This window comes from Electrophorus electricus, chromosome 10 (genome assembly GCF_041902795.1).
Source record: "Electrophorus electricus isolate QZ-2024a chromosome 10, ASM4190279v1, whole genome shotgun sequence".
In the NCBI taxonomy this organism is placed as follows: domain Eukaryota; kingdom Metazoa; phylum Chordata; class Actinopteri; order Gymnotiformes; family Gymnotidae; genus Electrophorus; species Electrophorus electricus.
The window spans coordinates 29,668,351-29,687,374 of NC_137506.1; the positions used below are offsets into that span (position 1 = coordinate 29,668,351).

The 19,024-nt window shown below is 41.9% G+C and overlaps 1 protein-coding gene across 3 annotated transcripts in view; it reads right to left on the reverse strand.

The window, feature by feature from the left end:
• Positions 1-15,773, reverse strand: part of slc24a4a (solute carrier family 24 member 4a) — a 25,307-nt gene extending 9,534 nt beyond the window's left edge. For 2 of the 3 annotated variants that reach the window (XM_035533136.2, XM_035533135.2), the window contains exons 1-2: positions 14,790-15,773; positions 6,062-6,169 (exon numbers count right to left, since the gene is read on the reverse strand). In XM_035533136.2, the coding sequence (XP_035389029.2) occupies positions 6,062-6,169; positions 14,790-14,907 (226 nt within the window). In that variant the 5' untranslated portion in view covers positions 14,908-15,773. Of the gene's footprint in view, positions 1-6,061; positions 6,170-14,789 lie in introns of those variants that run through there. The other variant, XM_081721025.1, reaches the window with a different exon arrangement.
• Between the last annotated feature and the right edge of the window lie 3,251 nt (positions 15,774-19,024).

Consider the following 19,024-nt stretch of genomic DNA (forward strand, 5'->3'; position numbering starts at 1 on the left):
AAAGTCTGTGGCCTTCAGGTTTCTTCCTTGTTCTGTTGTGCCAGGCTGAACTGGAGAGTGTTTATTACCGGCATGTCTATTACCGGCATGTCTCGGGTTCCCCCCCCCCCTGCCTTCAGTAAGTAAGTGAAATGCGTGCTAGCTGGGGCTCCGGACGGACGACTGACTCGGCCAGTCAAACACATTCAAATTTCTTTGCTCGGAATATCTCCAAAGCTGCTTTAGCAGTAGGTTTCAGACTGCTGTCCTGCCGAATGGCGCAGTGCCGTCCAGCGAGTTTTGAGACATTTGCTGGGTCGTAGCAGTAAAGCTGTATGCTTCACCGCTAATCCTGTTAGAGGAACCGCAGCATCTATGTAGAGCCTTGATGCAGTTCCACAGGCAGTTACACAAGCCCCTGCCGCTACGTTCACCAGCAAGGTGCTAAGCTTTGGATCATCAGCGGAACTTTTTTTTATTCAGACTTTCCTTAATGCATCTTTTCGTTACACATCAAGTATCGACTCTTCTTTCAGAATTCTACAGGCTCATAAAAAAAATATATTTAGCAAACTGTAATCTTCCTGTTCTGTTCTCAAGGTTTACAGGTTTTGACGTTTGACATTTCTTTGATCCTCATGCTGACAGACAATAGACTCCAGATGCCACAACAATAATTTTTGAACCTATGATGCAACAGCACAGACATAGCAATCTAGAATGGGACTATAGACCAATTGCTTTTGTTCCATTAAAATGAAGCTCTGTGTGTAAAAATGGCTGTCATGTCATATAGGGTTCATCTAATGGACATGCATGCCCTACAATTAAAGTTGACAGTCCACACTTTAATTCCTTAGTCATTATTTCATATCCAGAGCACTAGACCACAAACCCAGAGCAACACGTGTTCTTTTATTGTCAGATTACTTACAGGCTGCAGTGTAAGAGCTGTAATTAGTTAAAACTTAAAAAGATGAATAAGCACCGTAAAAGAAAAAGTAAAGAGGAGAACGATTCATTGTGCAGTGGGAGTGGATCGATGCAGAGCACCACGGCGGCTCCAGTGCAGAACAGAGCCATGACTGACACATGAAGGAGAAAATGGATGCACATCAGAACCTAGATCCTGGTGTACAGGCTGAGAAATACACTGAGCACTGAGTAATTGCATTCAGCTCATTCACAAGAAGGACACCCAGGCAATCATAGGCCATAGCAGGTCCTATTTTCCCATGGCTCCACAAAGGTATACTGGAGAGAAGCTTTGAAAGAATGTAGAGACTGCGCAATGGCACATGCAGAAATATAAGCCACAAACACATGCACAAAACTGCCCACAAAACTAAACCTGCAATAAGCCTTAGATTTCTCAGCTAATAAAGCACTATTAGAGCGCAGGTAACCTATACCACCATCTGATGTTCCGCATGGGACGGACAACCGCTGTCGGTTCGGTGCGGCCTGTGACGCATTTACCCATCATCTCCAATAAATTAACATGCACTAGTGTTTTTCGAAGTTCAAATGATGAAACTCATCTAAAAGGCAAATGGTTCTAATGCATGTGGCACTAAGAGTTCCTGTCATCAAGGAGTGACGAGTCCTAAAACAGGAACAGCGATAGCAGTGTGGTGCGCTCAGTTTCCACCTCCTCCGGAGTGCTACAAGCAAAAGGGACAAGCAGGACAGACTCCATCAATCAAAGCGGTGGCGGGCCATTGGTTCGCCGATCACATTCCTGTACTTACCGACAAACCCGTCCCTTTATACACAGGAGAGGAGACTTCCCAAGATCATCCCCTGAGAAAGAGGATCTCATGGGAGCATCTCATACAAACACACATAAACACACGCACGCACACACACACACACACACACACATTTTATATGTACCCATATACTCAAGTACAAACTCGCATACATCATCATACACTCATAGCCACAGGTAAAGCTAGCTGTTGTTTTCAATGATATTAGTGCATTCAGATGCCATCAGTAATGTCTGGTGTGCCAAGGTCCTTTTGCCTGGAGCCAGCAGTTAAACAGTAATGCATTAAACCCAACAGGACACTTGGAATGCTGATGTGGCACTCGCCTCCAGCAACAGACTTTACAGCAACTGTAAACATATTTCCGATATCACCTCCACGCGTCATGCACCCTTGCAATGAGAGAGCCCTTAGGTCTGGTCCAGCCCCGCGTGCAGGTGTCCCCAATAAGCCGTGACCGGACAGGTGGTTAGCATATGGCCCAGGATGTCATCCCTGGAGCTGACCTGAGCAATCTTGCTGCTGGGGTTCACCCTCCCATTTCTGAACCGTGTGAGATACTTCCCCCCACATTCATGTCTCTGGCAGCCGACTCAAGTGCTCACGAGCTGTAGCATGGATCAATAATTAATAATCCCACAGTCACAGACTTGCACTGTTTGCCGGGCTATTTTTTTTCCCCGCTCTGAGTAAAATCACACCATGCTTTTCCATGTGGGTCTACTCTCCCAGAAGACAGGCAACTAAACCATCACAGCAATGCATTAATCATCCTGTGTGAATGAAGCATTATGGGATAGACTACCAAAGAAGAGGGACAAAATAGAGGGAGAGGGAGAGATGGGAATAAAAACAGATAATGAAAGAGAGAGAGAAAGGAGAGACAAAGAGAAAAAGAAAGAAAGAAACTGTCCTTGTCTTTATGTCCCCTGTCAAACACTGACCTAATCCATCATCTTCTGTCCTCTGCAGTACGGGAGATGCGAGGACCAGTGATTGAGCATATAGTTATGAGAGGTGCGATGAATATTAAACATTAGCCATTTGAGGTTGTGTTGCTGACTGTTGCTCTTAGGGTTCATACAAAACGTTTGTGAGCACGAAGACATAGTCATCATAATCAGGAATGTAAACGAGCTCTTTTCTGACCTGCTATCATTTTATCTGTACATTCCGGGTTTAGCCAGTAGGTGGCAAACTCAAACCTGTCTCCTAAAATAGACTTTCCAAAAGCCACCTAACAGTCATTTTCCTTCCAGTCTTCACAACACCTATTTTCTAAAAGCACAGATAAATAATCAAGGGCGCCTTAAAGCTTACATACCGCATTCACTCGGTCATTTTACAACTTAGCTTATATAAATATGTGTGTGCGTGTGTGGAGCGGCTTGCTTAAACATCTTAAGTGCACCATCAGAACAGCTTCTCTTTTTAAATGATTTTACCACAATTTCCACAGCTCACCCAAAGCCAATAAAAACGTTTAATGCATCAGTACATCTCCCCGCAACACGCGACGGCCACCGTTAGCCCGGAGCCCCACAGTCCTGCCGCACACCCGGAGGTTCCGCCCATGGCTCTGCTGTTACAGGGTAAACCTCGAGCGGGTCTGCAAGAAATCTTTCCATGTCCCCCTTCTCCCCTTGTGGACACTGTGCATTTCAGCTCTCTAATTACTTTTCACACCTTTCTTAACTCTAACGTTTTAACTAGACCTTTATTGGTGAAAAGAAAGGCAACAAGCATGTACTTTCATTAGGAGTGAAAGGAATGAAAACAGCAAGCCGCACCTCCTGAAAAACACAACCTTAATTATGCCACTCAGAGCTTCAACGATAAACCCAGGTCTGTCGTCTCTGAACCATGCCCTAAAGTAGATGCTCTCCATGTAAAGACATTCATCAACTCTTTCACCGTCTCATTACTCGTCTCGGCTCCTGTCACCATTTCACTCTCTCTCAAGCGTTTTGGCCCATTTTAATTTGAACAGTTTGAAACAGATCATTACTTATGATCCAAATGCTCATTGGATCCCACCAAACAGATGAGCAGAAAAGTAAAAGACAAACAAACAGACAAAAAAACAAGCAAACAAACAAATCTTTCATGCCAGTACAAAACACTGAAATCTAAATGGGTTTTGATGGAAGAAAAAAGGCATTAAGTCATGGATGTGGGTCAGGGAATTGGCTAGTGTGGAAATGCAGAAAATGAAGAAAAGATTTTTTTTGCATAAATATTTATGATTCTTTAAATGTTATGTTTATGAAAGGTGATTTGGCCCCTGCAGTACAACTCTTAATATGCTCTTGCTGGTTCCTGTGATAGAATGGTGCAAATTACTGATGCTCCCTTTACTGGTCCACTACAATGGAGGCTTAAAAGCTATGTAGCCCTTATTTCTGTGTCTGTACCAGATCTCATCTACGTAAGCTCACTATAGACTATTGTTTATATTGTTTAAAGCTACATGACATTTTCCAAAGAAAGGAGAACCTGTCTGCACAGCACAGCACCATCGAGGGCTCTGTTTAATCCTGTACTAATCTCCATACTATTGGATAATTATGACATTTTTTCAGTGATCTTCAGCATATTACAAAGCTGTATCACTGGAATGTCATTAACCATGGCAACAACCCCCTGGCACTAACAAAAAGACATCTCAGAAACCCATCTCAGAAAATGTTCCCAAAATGTGCATACAACCTCAAAAAGCTGGGACATCAACAGCTCTCTGGTGGCTGCTCAGACAAATGTACTTTTTAAAACAAAAAACAAAAAACCATAACAAAGAGGTAGTCACTGGCAGAAGGACAACATTAACTTCATTATTATGCGTGCTAAGGATGAGCCCTTTTCATTCTGCTGAAAACCACCACTGAGTATCTTCTGCATTAATGATCGTGGTGTCAAACAAATTAAACCACTTCACAGACGCACTTCTTGCAGCTAAGAGTCTCACGGAACCCACATGGCCTGTCAGTGTCTTGAATTCAGGAACTATGAACAGCCACGCTGACAGGTTGCTGGCTTGTAGCTTGACACCTAAACTACTGTGCAGTGTGTTTTGCATCACTGTTCCATGGCATAGTTTGAAAGATTTTACTTGTCATAGACCAAAACAACAACAAAAAGTGCTGGGAACAGATATTTTGGGCCCTGGAATTTATTCAGAGATATTTCTATCACACACACATTCACATGTTTCTCAGTTACGACAGGCAAAATGACTTCTATTTGGCCTTCAGTTCAGCAGGATCTCATCCTGTTCTCCTTCCTGTCCCCATCTCCCTGGCATTCATTCTCTCTCTTGTGGCTTTCAGGACCCCAAAACAGAAGACTCACAAGCAGACACACACAAAGAAAGGACACTCTCTAGCTGGGAGCGGTGAGAGTAGGATCTCTGACAGGTTTACTGCTGTGTAAGATCAGACTGACACCTGGGCAGTGCTCTCAGCATCTCACACACACACACACACACACACACACACACACACACACACACACACACACACACACACACACACACACTCATCAACAAAATGAGAGGCAGACTCTATCATGTTTACAATCGGTCCCTGATGCAGGCAGTTATACAACCCCAAATGCTCCATGGTTCTGTACCATGGCACAGGGACGCTCCACAGCTCTTGACAGAAGATGAGAGCTGCCTCAGCATCAGCAGTCTCTCTCTCCAGAATCCAGGACTCCAGGTCTCACTGTGTAATACAACCCTCCATACCTTCTCCCAGCATCTGGGTTTGCATTGTTTTTTCTTTTTGGTGAGTAACTGAGAAACAGCCATTTGATACCGTTAAGGTCACAGCAGAGTTACAGAAAAAGAATGCCTAAACATAGCTACCGGGCTTCCAGTTATAGCCAGCATGAGGCCAAAGTGCTGGCGGCAGATTTCATTCCCCATGATCACAAATCTTTCATTCATAATCGCATTTGCTCAGCAGACCAGCTCCCTCGCTGCAAGGACTGACTGCCGGATCCAACTGTGACAGGGAATGACTCAATTTGCCATTTGAACAGTTTCATAAGGCAAGGGTTCAATTTATTCAAAATTAATTTGATTTGGCACTGACAATGAGGTCACAGTCCAAATGTACCCATTGGTGGCCTGTTTTTAAAGTAACTGCAAAATAGAATTTAAACCTAAATTTGATCAAGTCTCCTGGGGTGGCAGAAATGAAATGGAACTCACCCCAATCCCACCACAGCACAATAGAATGGATGCAGTGGGATAATAATAGGTTTTGTTGGGGCTAGAGGTTGAAATGAGTTTGCGTGTGTGGGGTTACCAGGATCAGTGCAGTTCTGGGTGCCATTGCCTTCCACAATGGCCATAAGTCGTCGGCCCAGGTGATCCGTGGGTGAAGCAGGGGCCCCTTGCAACACAACCCCATGACCTGAAACAAACATACACGCACACACACACACGTACACACACACACACACACACACACGGTTTATATATTATGCATGTACAATTATTCAATCAAGAATCAGTTGTGGAGGTTTTCATTAGTTGTGAAATGTTTATATTGGACTGTAGCGCTGGTTCTTTTTCTCCTCACTGATTTTAATCCTGGTTCTGTGGATAAACGTGGTGCTGCCCCAAGGCACTGAGCATATGCCCGATCCGATAACTGAGAATCAAAGCATATTAACTCATTCACTCATAAATCTACAGTCCTCTGAAAAGCTTGGGTTCACCGAACAGCAACAGGAAATGAAACATAACTTCCAAAGACATATGTTATTATAAATTTTATTGTATAGTTAAGGTCCATAAAATAAAAGTGCAAATTCAGAATATTTTATGGGTGTAGTGGGGCCTTTTACAGAAATCCAGTTATGGGAATGCATATGGAGTTTCAAAACCACTGTTAAGTCTAAAATGTGTGAACAAGATTTCTGTGGTAATAAGTTATAAATAAGACGTCACGTAGCTGTTTAGAACTAGCGACACCAATACAGTGAACATCAGATTGATTTAGGACATAGTAAGCAAGAAGAGTGAGTGTAATAGTTTATGTAAAAGTTTCAATAACAAAATGTAACTGAAATGTTCGATTATTTGATGTACTTGGAAAGAGATATATTTACAGCAGACTATTTGAATATGAATATGTATTTAAAAGAAAAGGGAACTGTATGATAAATTTATGTGATGCATATTATCTCACAACCTGTAACATCCTCAAAAAATACAGTCACAGTACGGCCCCTCCTCCCACGTCTTCCCGTGTGTTTGTGTGTGTGTGTGTTCGTTCGTGTGGCCACGTCCATGTTTGTAATTATGTTCATCATTTACGAGTGTATAAAAACCCCTATTGTTCTGTTGTCTGTGTTTGACATTACGTTAGCGTATGTGTTATGTAGTCTTTGTGCTCTGTGTGAATAAACGTGTCTGTTCTACGTGACTCGTCCACACATCCTGCTTAGCCTCCTCACGTTACAAATACACTTATTATTTACATCTCTGTGTACTTTTGCATGAATACTGGAAGTTGCTAATATGATTTTTTTCCCTGCATTTTTGTAATTTTATATCCCCCAGATATCCACATGACACCCTGCTGATTGCTTATGGTTGTTCTGTTGGAAACTTTGCTGCATGCAAAGGTCTTGCCATGTAATAGAAGGACAAAATGAAACCATGCAACCTTTTAGGTAAGGAAACCCGATAGATAGATAGATAGATAGATAGATAGATAGATAGATAGATAGATAGATAGATAGATAGATAGATAGATAGATAGATAGATAGATAGATAGATAGATAGATAGATAGATAGATAGATAGATAGATAGATAGATAGATAGATAGATAATTACTGCTTGGCATATTGAGTGTTATTAATTCCAAATCTGTTAAAGGTTGTGTGTTCAAGCCTTTCTACCTGTTTGTCTGCATAGTCATTGCTTTGTGTAATATTATGAAATCACTGCATAGAGTATTATTGCATTTTGTTGGTTTTATGGTGTTAAACTACACAGTCATATCAGAATATCATGACCACTCCTGGTTTAGAATGAACCTGGCCCGGGACGTCACAGATGCCACATTTGCTGCATAAATAAACAAGCACACAAGTCAGTTGTATCAGGATGCAAAATGACTGTCATGAGCAAAGGCGACAGTTTAACTGATGTCCAAAGGGTCATAATAATAGGGTAATGAGCAAAGGGTTGTAGCATCTTAGAGACCCCTAACTTCATCGGATGTTTTAGAGCCGCTATAGTGAAGGTGAATATATAACTGAGTGTGTCCCAGGGGCAATAAGAGTGGTGCCCTAGTGGTCACTGATGCCAGAGGGGAGCAATCGACACGCCACAGTTAACCTCTGTAATGAAGACGGGAGCAATGAGGAACCCTGCTATGTCTGGACCTGTGAAGCAGACGTATGGTCAAGGCACCAATGTTAACCAAGGTTCATTGTCATGGGAGTACCGTACAGTGGACAGTAGACAGTGGAGGATTGGAAAAACATTGCCTTTTTGGACAAATCCAGGTTTGTGCTGCTTAAAGTGGATGGACAGGGGTGTATATGCCACCAAATGCATGAGAACCACCTCAGAAAAAACTGTGGGCCAAACGCAAGCTGGTGGTGGCAGTGTACCTGTCTGGGGGATGTTTTCCTGGCATGATCTTGGACCACTAATACCATTGCATGAGTCTGAACGCCAATGGGTACTTGGCAATCCTAGCAGATCGCGTGCACCCATACATGTTGACATTCTTCCCTGATGGTAATGGTACCTATCGACAGGATAACGCCCAACCTCAACGCGCAAGGCTGGTGCATGAGTGGTTTCAGGAGCATGACAGTGGCTTTCGGTGTCCTTTCTTGGCCTGATCTCAATCCAGTGGAACACATCTGGGAACACCTGGATCAGCAGGTACCTCGGTGCTCTGCTGCAGTTAGAATGGGCACGTGTGCCTCCGGATACCTTCTGTGAACTAATACAGTCTATGCCCCAACAACTCACTAGTGTCATCCAAGTCAAGGGCAGTTATTCCCACTATTAGGTAGGCGATCATAATATTCTGATATAACTGCACATTTACTGAATGACTCATGTGGATTGCAAATGAACGCCTTATGTTACTTTTAAGTAAATACATCTTAGCCAGAAGGTGGCACTGTTTCCTGATGGCCAGAACCCTTACCCCATCTGCATAATCTCCCCCACAGATGTGTGACCAAAAGAACTGTTCTACTCCCTAAATCTTTGCCAATGGCAACACCATGTTCAACTACTAATAGGCAATGTCCAATTCAAGTGCTACGTTCATCTGTGCCTATGCTACATCCTGCTCTTGCAGCATGTCCCTTCCACACGTCGCCTCCTCCATCAGAAGCGGACATCAGTAATGACGCTGCAGAAAACGTGGACGGGTGGCAGGCGCATCTTCCACTGACACGAGCACAGAGATGGAGCAGCCGACCATCAAACCGCATCATCATGTCCTTCCATGCTGATGCTCACCCTCATAGACCAGCACAAACTAAGATAAAGCATGCAGCAGAGCAACCCGCCAGACCAGCCAACAAGCAGGGAAATAACACACGGACGCCCTAAACATTATGTTCCCTACTGACGACACACAAGAAAAAGCTAGCCTTAGAAAATATATCACCAGAAGATGCTACTGAAGGCTTTGTGTATCAGATTTTAATAGACCAATTGAGAATTGAACAGGCTATTCTGATTGTGCATTGATTCTGCAGCTCGCAGTATCCATATACAGATCCAGTACACTCCTTGAGTGAACATTAAGGAGAGACACATAAGCTGTCTTTGAGAAGAATAGCTGAGGTGATAGAAAGATATGATGTCCACAGTGGGCATTTGCAAACAAGGAATCTGAGGATTGCCCTGACAGGAAGGAGCTGCTGAGTTTTATTGTGGGTCGTATGTTGCAAGGCTTCTGACTAAATTGCCTTATGGCATGCAAGCTAACTTTGTCCACCCACACTGACAGCCTTTACCGAACCTGCTAAATTTCTTACTGTAGACGGGCTTGAGTTTGAGTCAGAGGTACAGGGTACTGACATGAAAGTTACTTGAGTGGAAAGTGGAGAAGTTAGAGGTAAATGGAAGCTAAAGAAAAGGGGCTGTAGACAGGCATTACAAACATCAACAGTTCTGCCCTACCACAGTAAATTCAGGAATTAAGTCCCTAGTATCACGGATGGCCCCTCCCCCAGAAGTCACGTGGTACGGCCCGCCACATGCAGGGGGGATCCCCATATATATGGTGTTTATTTGTTTTGTAACCACGCCCCCAGGGATTGCACATATGTGTACAGGGTTTGCTGTTAAGTGTTAATGTGTTTATTTAAACCCATGTCCGTGTGTGCTCCCTTTGTGGCTACCTAAGTCTCTCGTGAGTTGCTAGTGGAAAAAGCCTGTAGCCAGTAACGTCTGTGTGTGTGTGTGTGTGTGTGTGTGAACACCATTGATGTTAGTGTGTACTTTGTTTAATATTTAAATAACGATGTTCACTGTCGACGTCTTATATGAGTGCCATTTATGTATTATGTGTTTTATGTTAATAAATGTCTCACACGAACGAGGGTAGCCCTGCGGCACTCGGGCCAGCAGCATTACACCTAGAAAATAAGTCACCAGAGACAGGTAAGATTTACTGTCTATACTGTAACAACAACTAACATTCAAACTGTGCAACAACTTTGAAAAACCTGAGCGCAAAAGAACTTCAAGTAGATTTGGCCAGAAACATCTGTAATGTAGACTGAAGGCTATGTGTCAGTCCTGCAATGGCAGGCATTTAACTGCTCTTCATGGTCTCAACTCTAGACCATCATGTGAGAGCGAGACATTTACTGCAGTGTTGATGGCATCTACTGAGACCCTGTATTTTTACAGGCCAGGCAATGGAAGCAATGTTCTTCTTAAGATTGCAAAGGTTCTAAATACAGCATGGAACACATTCCCTGATGGCGTATGCCATTCTGGATAAAGAGTCTGAAAGGACCATGCTACTTCATGCTGCTGCAAGGAGGCTGGAATTGACTGGCCAACCAGAAGACCTTTCATTGACAAATGAGTTAAGAATGAGTTGCAGATCATTTCTGGAGCCAAGGTAACATTCAATCTGTCTCTGGCATTACAGCCCATGAAGAAATATAGACCAGAAGGTGTCTTCCTGCTGAGTATTTACACGTTATGCCAATGTTCCAAGAAAAACAGATACCTCTGAGTAATTCCCCTACATTGCAGGAACTATCCACTGTTACTGACAGGCTCTGATTTTCAGCACTTAATCACTTATGTAGGGCCATTGGCTGTAGCTGTAAGAACAAGGCTGGGCTGGACCTTGGAAGGACCAACAAAGCTTCAAAAATCAGCTACCTCCTCGACAATGTCTTGTCACATCTCTTGCATCACCCTTTATAGAAATGCATGGGCATTCTAATAAATTTTGGCAACTGCACATACTGCCATGAGAAGGAGGTTGCTCCTTCCAGATGCAATTAGGAGGCTATCGACTTACTCCAGTCTAGAACTGAGAGAGAAGAGGTGGATCGATTTCTCCAGGATGCTATCCCTCTGCCGCAGATGAAATCTGCTGAAATCCCCCAAGGAACTGCCATGTTTAAGATTTTCTAACTAGAGAACATGGGATATGTTGCCAAAGTGCCCTCCACTGCTGTCACATAGTCTCCTGAGTCATGGTGTATTCTGCAACACATGGTGACCTATAATGGCAAACACAGAACAGCTTTTAATTGTTCATTTCAGTATCAGGCAAGTAGTTTGAATGAATGCCTTTTTGGAGGGTAAAACTCCTTGGGGTGTTATTGAAATTTTGAGAGCACATGGTAGCTTTGGCTAAAGACATTAAATGTTTGTTCCATAAAATTCGACAGGCGCCTGCTCAGGGCCCATTGGTGGGACGTGGATCATGAAGCCCTGGTCAACAACTCTCAGTGGCATGTTCTTCCAACTGCCCTGCGTGTAGCCCCTGCTGTATGGCCTTCACACCAAAAAAAATGTGTCTTAGGCAATAGTGAGGAAGGAGATCGTGTGCGTACAGCAGGGGAACAGCGTTTCTATATAGACAATTGCTTGCAAAAACAGCAGAAGATGCAAAGGTTGAAAGCCGCCCTTCACGCAACCTTGGCTTTCAGAGCACCACCAGGATGGTCCTGAGGACAGTCCTGTTAGCAGCAGAGGGGCTTTTGAATTCAGTTCCATTTGCATGTTTCCTCTGAAGTCAATAGTCAAATTTACTTTCTAAATTACTTTGTAAATTTGGGGGCAGCGATGATAAGAAGGACATTACTTGATTGGTCAGGATAATCATGTGAATGACATGCTTTAGTCAGGGACAGTGGTAGCTCAGTGGTTAAGGTTCTTGACTAGTACTCAGACGGTTGCCAGTTTAAGCCCCACCACCAGGTTGCCACTGTTGGGCCCCTGAGACCCTTAACCTTCAATTACTCAAGTTGTATTCAGTTATAATTGTAAGTTGTGTAGGATGAAAGTGCTTTAAATGTAGTTACTATGAGAAACTTTGTGGAGATGAATATGCTCTCCTATTAATTACACATGTTCATTCATTACTTGTGTGTAAGTTGCTTCCTTTTACAGTTGTTCATAGAATTATAGATTATTATAGTAAGTCTATGAGTGCTATTAATGCCAAGTCTGTGAAAGGTTGTGTTCAAGCTTTTGTACCTGTTTACCTGCAAAGTCAATTGTTTTAAGTAATATGCAGTCATAACATACGGCATTATTGCGTTTTGTTGATTTTATGTTGTTAAAATACTTTTATTGCATGATGATTAAACGTAAGTTAATGGATGCATGTGGATTTTATATAAATACAATATGTTAAATTTAATACAGCTTAGCCACAAGGTAGCACTGTTTCCTGATGTCTGTTGAAAGCAAATTAAAAATATAATTAACACTGCACTATGTAAATTTGGGGAATTCTCAGCCTCTACACTTGAAATAAGTAATTGCATAAAACATGTGTAAGAAAATTTGAAAACTGGATTGTGGATTTATGCTAGCAAACCACCAATATAATGTGCCCGTTCAGCAATAAAAAGACAACTCAGTATCACTCCTTAATCCCTTCAGGTCATGTAGATTTTGGCAACTCTGAAAAGCCAAACCAGTGTTTATTCTGGCTTTAGTCTGAGTTCTGTCGTGTTCCATTTTAGTTTGCCAGTTCTCTTTAGTTCTACATTTCTTTGCTTCGACCATGCCTGAAGCCACAGAGGATGAACGGGATTGCCGTTCCAGTGTGTCCATATTCAACGATGTCTCTGCTTTCATTCACAAATTTTAACACGTAAACACGTAAACATAGCGGCTATGTGTACAGTACAGACGTTTCATCATTGTCAGTGTGATATCAAGACACATAGAATCACTTTTGTAACTTTAATGTAATTAATAATTAGCAAGATGACAAAGAAGCAGGCCAACAACTGATATTGAAAATAGAGCAAAGAGATCAGTGTACCTTTCCTTCCGTTGAAATAATTCTTTTTACCCTCCAGTTCCTAGTGGAAGGAGTCAGTTTGTGTCTGAAATGCGCTTGATGTTTCAAAGATTGTCCAGCGCTGTCATATTAAATACTCAGACCAGATCAAAGAAAAAAAAAAAGGTTTCAATTGGATTTAATCTATTGCTCTAATAAGATTTATATTAAACCTTGGTTATTTTAATAGCATTTTCTATAGCACCATAATTTAATCTGTCTTAAAGAAAACAAAGCACACTCTATGGAATGCTTTTCACAGGAGCACAAGCACTTCTGAGATTTCCATATGTCCAGAAGGAAAAGCATTAGAAAGCCTGAGAAGTGTTCAACTAATGTTTTTTAAAAATCCAAACACAAGATACAATTTACAAATATTTTGTTGCCCAACTAGATTTGACAACTATATTTATCTAATTTGACAGTAACAGAATTTCTAAGCTATCATAAATGAATATTTAGAAATCCACATAGATGTTCTTAATGGTTTGCGGTTTAGTACTCAGTACATTTCAGTAGCCATTTTCACAATGGTACAAAGCTGATTTTACTAATCAGTGGAACCTAGCATATGGAATCAGTGGGATAATTTGTAGCATCACAATTACATCTGGCTCAAAGAAAACTTAACGTAGTATAATACATTATAATATCTATATTACACTATTTAATTCAGGTGTAACTTGTAGCTGGCCAGTGGTTTGTGGCACCATGGTGTCCCTGTTTGACCTGTGATGCTAAGGTTACAATTTTTTTTCCCCTGGTGGCCTATTTTAACTACATTCTTTTTCAGAGTAACACAGGCTACACTCCGCTGCTCGTCCTCTGATCTAACGAGATCACCGTGGTTAAGGTACTTGACTTGTAATCGGAAGGTTGCTGGTTCAAGCCCCACCACTGCCAAGTTGCTACCGTTGGGCCCCTGAGCAAGACCCTTAACCTTCAATTGCTCAAGTTGTACTCAGTCGGAATTGTAAGTCGCTTTGGATAAACGCGTCAGCTAAATGCCGTAAACGTAACCATGTACACTGGCCAAGTGAACAGATGACTATAGAACAGGGGTTGCAATGGATCCGTGGAGACATCAACGTCGCTTTTCATACTGCGGCACCGGTTAGCCGGGCACGTCTGATGACGTGGAACCGTGCAAGACAACCCAGCCATCTCTGCCCAGGCACGGTGTAGAGGACGGATGGGGTGTGCAGTCACCGGCGGCAGCTGGTGAGCACTCCCCTCCTCAAAATCTTGCATCAAACTGTTTTCATGTCATCCCTTTGCGGCGTCCGAGCACGGCTCACAGCGTAAGCGATTAAACAACGGGCGCCGTCCCAACACGGGAAGGTGACGCTGTGTTGGTGCCTCGTTTAAGTGTAAACGCGTGGACCCGTCCTGAACAATAGTCCACAGTTTGCCAATTCATAAACGCAAAGATGTTGCTGCGAAATGTCAGCATCCGCCCAGCGTACCACCGCACTATTATCCCGGTTACCACTCACCTGTATCAGAGAGCAGCGCCGACAAGCTCCACGCCGTCAGCAGCACGCTGCAGATGAAGCACACTTGCACCCAAAGCATTTCCCTCCGTTTGCGGACTTTGATAACCTTGCTGATCATTGTCTTCTTCGATACAGAACGCCTCTGCTCCAGCGCCCAGGTTGCTTGCTCCGGCAGGGAAGTCCTCGGCCGCGTAGTTTGCTACCGAAGAGGAGCAGCAGAAGCCTGGGATGTCACCAACTCAGCCCAGTATCTGGTCTCACGCCGTGCAGCCGCGGGATGCTTTCCTCATTTCACGTGTCCGCGGAACGCTGTCAGAACACAGCTCGGGCACCGTGGCACACGGCTCCCATGTGTGTTTGTGTCCGTTTTGTCCTAGGTGTTAGATGGTTAAAAAGGCGATGCCCGCAGACAGAGAGAGAGAGAGAGTGTGTGTGTAGTCGTAGCTATAATCAGCTCTGATGTCTAACCGCACACTGTCCTGATTTGTTTCTGCTGACGGGAGTTTGTGATTTAGGGGCAGACCCACTCCAGTGAACACAAGCCCACCTGCCAAATGAGGGTCCCTGACAGCACCCTGTCGCCTACTAGGCTTTCTGAACTCTAGCGAAGTCCAACTAATCACTTTATAATGTTATCTCTTCATGCAGATCTGCAGTCTCCCCCTCAATCACCGCTTATCTTCTGAGATAAGCGTGACTGGACGAGTTCTAGGAAAAGCTTCGCTCCAGTTCCAGAGAATAGCGCTCGCTCCCTGCGCCTTTTCGTTAGGCTGGGACTTATGCACGTGAGAGACGCTCGTAAGCACGTGACATTCGGTACGGTATCGTTAATTCTTTGTCGCTGACGTGGTTCAAATCATGAAACACTCTGAAAACGCCATACAGCTTATCTTTAATGATTAACTTGCGTGTCAATTCCAGGTTTTTTTGTTTGTTTGTTTGTTTGTTTTGTAATAACACTGAGACCCCTGAGCTCTGTCTGATATTTTTAGGATCAGTTTAATTTGAAATGTTTTGGGTTTATTAAAATGTGGTTAGGCCTAAAGATATATATTTTTTAATTATTTATTTATTTAGTAAATTGTATTAAGGATTATCAATAGTTATGGGTTTTAGCATTCCTACGAGATAATATCTATGATCTTGGAAATGAGTTAATTCCAGTGATACATGAGAGAAAATGTTGGTCTCAAGATTTTGTGTGGTACAACAATGGTTATTTTATTTAATTTTTAAAGAATAAAATACAGGTGTGGTAAAAAATAACACTGGAAGAATCAGAACTTTCACAGAAGTAAATGAAATAACACAAATAAATGATATTGAAGCGTAAGTATCATTAATGGCAGGTTTGCCCAACCAAGACAAGATATAGACATAGACATAGACTTTAAAGAACGCTAGTTATGATTCACCACTGAAAATTTAATTTAGACCACATTTATAATTAAGGGAAAGTGTCACAGCATTCCTGGGACTATTAGACAATATCTAATACAATATCTAAACAAACATTTTTTTTGACAAGACAAAGGGGTGGAAAATGCTCGTCAGCAAAGTTAAGATTTTGTCTTTCATTTTATCAGATGAAAATACAGGTACGCAGAAAATAATGCTGCTAAAATCAGCGCTTTCATAAAACAAAAACAAACAAACAGCTGATTAAGTAAAAACAATTCCTGATGTACACATGCATGAGAGAAGGAATTACATAGTTATAAGCAAACCTTTTTGTTTTGTTAAACTTGTGAGGTAACAAATACGTCAAGCACAGTTGGATTATCTGTATTCTCTCATAACTTGACAGAATTCAGTACCAGGACACACCAACCACCTGTCTAATGTAGGGCATTTTTTCACAGGAAGAAGAAGGAGAACACAGGGAATTTGTTCTGGATTGGTGCCTTGTTCTCCACAGAGGAACTCATGTAATATTAAGTTTTTGGTCTAGCAGAGAGGTTTACATTCAGATCCTCTCTCCCTCTCAATCTCTGTCTCACACACACACACACACACACACACACACACACACACACACACACACACACACACACACACACACAGAACCATGTAGGAATTTGCCAAGCTCGACATCAGTAATCAGATGACTGGTCTTTCCTCATAATGCTCACTAAGTTCTCCTAACATGACCTGTTACCAGGCAACCACGGAGCCCAGTCCTGCATCTTCTTACTCTTCACTCTTTTCTTACTATCTAAATAAAAACAAAAACAGGACTGATTCATATTCGTTGAGACAACAGCATTTGAAAGTTGCTCTTCCAAGGTCTTGCAAATGCTGTAAATGTAAATATAAATTTAAACAAGGGCACTGATCATTTTTGAATGCATGTCTGTAATTACGTTCGGTGTGCATTTAGTATATTTATCCTGCCATCTCCCATATTTGACAAGTGCATCACATCTTGAATGTTAATGCAAAGCAACAGAGAGGGATTTCCTTCCAGTGATGAAAACAATGTGACTTTGAATAATAACATCTATACACACTTTAACAAAATGTGTTCAAAAGCTGCAGAATCACCCATTGTAAGAACTTGTTGTACATGTACATAATTTCCAAGTTGGGTAATAATATCTTAATGACAAGCTGAAGGCAAAGTACTGAGAACAGTCAGGAGGGCAGTACTGAATATTTCTTAAGCAGAACAGCAGTGTGGCTGCTGCTAAGGAGAACAGCCTTGAACTTTATCATCTCGTGATATGTGACTCTCAGTGTTCTCCAGAATGTGAGGTAGGCTATATGGATTCTGAACGGCCTTCCCTCTTAAACCTCCTTTGATCATAAATGAAAAAAAAAAAGTCTTTGAATCACTTAAATGGTCAACACAGTACCCTTATCTCCATATCCTGACACTGATCTCCCTAGGAAGGCTAAAACACTCTTTTTGAAGCACATTTGGGAGGTCAGTCAGTTGTTTTCACTGTAGTCTGCATAGTGGCTGTATTGTGGTAGAAAGAAATGCTGAAGTTCCCTGAGGAGCTTTTCAGTAAGGCTGTGGAATGGGTGTGCAGCCAGTGCCCAGATGTCTGGGCCTGCTACCCGGACGGCTGCAGGCAGGATCATGTGAGCAGTGGGAATTCTCAGAGTGGGGGGAGCCTGTGTGTGCACATCTAAGGGGCTGGGTGGGGGTAAGTGCTCTGAATCCCTGTCAGCAGGCAGGGTCAGCTGACCAGGATCTGACTCAAGCCTTAAAATGGGGCAGTTTTGGGCAGGGCCATTTGTCTTTTAGTATCATCATGTTCTGAAGGGCATTGAAGGCACCTGACCAGATATAGTGTCTATTTCTTAAACTCGGGCTTTTTGGATGAACACATGGTTTAAATATAGCATAATAGTTTATGTTGAACTAAGCAAAAGTTGGATAGTTTTGCAGGAAATGTTTCTTGCCCCTCTCATGCACAAGCTGCACCAAATAAGTATGAATAAGTTTATGCATATGAAATGATATATTTCTATAAAAATATACTTCTATAAAATATAACTGTGAATTTTATATATATATATATATATATATATATATATATATATATATATATATATATATATATATATATTCTATTTTCTGTTTGTATCTTAACAAGGAGACTGAGGAACAATTATACATGGTCATAATACCCTTCATGGCTATAACCATGAACTGAACATTGAGAGGGACCAAATCTACCCAATTTCAGGGAATTCACTATCTCATGAGATGAACTTAATAATAATAATAACAATAATATTTATAAATATGTAATATTTGCTAAATATATCACATTTAAATATTATAAATTAACATTAGGATGAGGCTTTTTCCTCTGAATGAACTGCACATGAAATAAATATTTTAAGTAAGAAAACTTATATGATGTCCAGGACTGGATTATTGACAAAGTCAGGAAATGCAGACTCAACTCTCACACATCTCTCTCCTCTATACTTAAATGACATGACCAAAGCTGCAGGATGAAGATTATGCAGATTACTCAAGACTTACTGTGACTGTAAAATGACAAAAGCTGACTAATAAAAATCTACTTTCACTTTAATCAAACATGCACTAATAATGCCATTATCATAAGCAAGTGCAGCTACACATGATACTGTATGAATATATAACACATTTTAACATTTCTATTCTCTACATGTTCATATGGATCACTACAACTTTCCAGGTAACTTAGCTATGATGTCTAATGTCACTAGTGATGGTTGATAGATTTAGCATA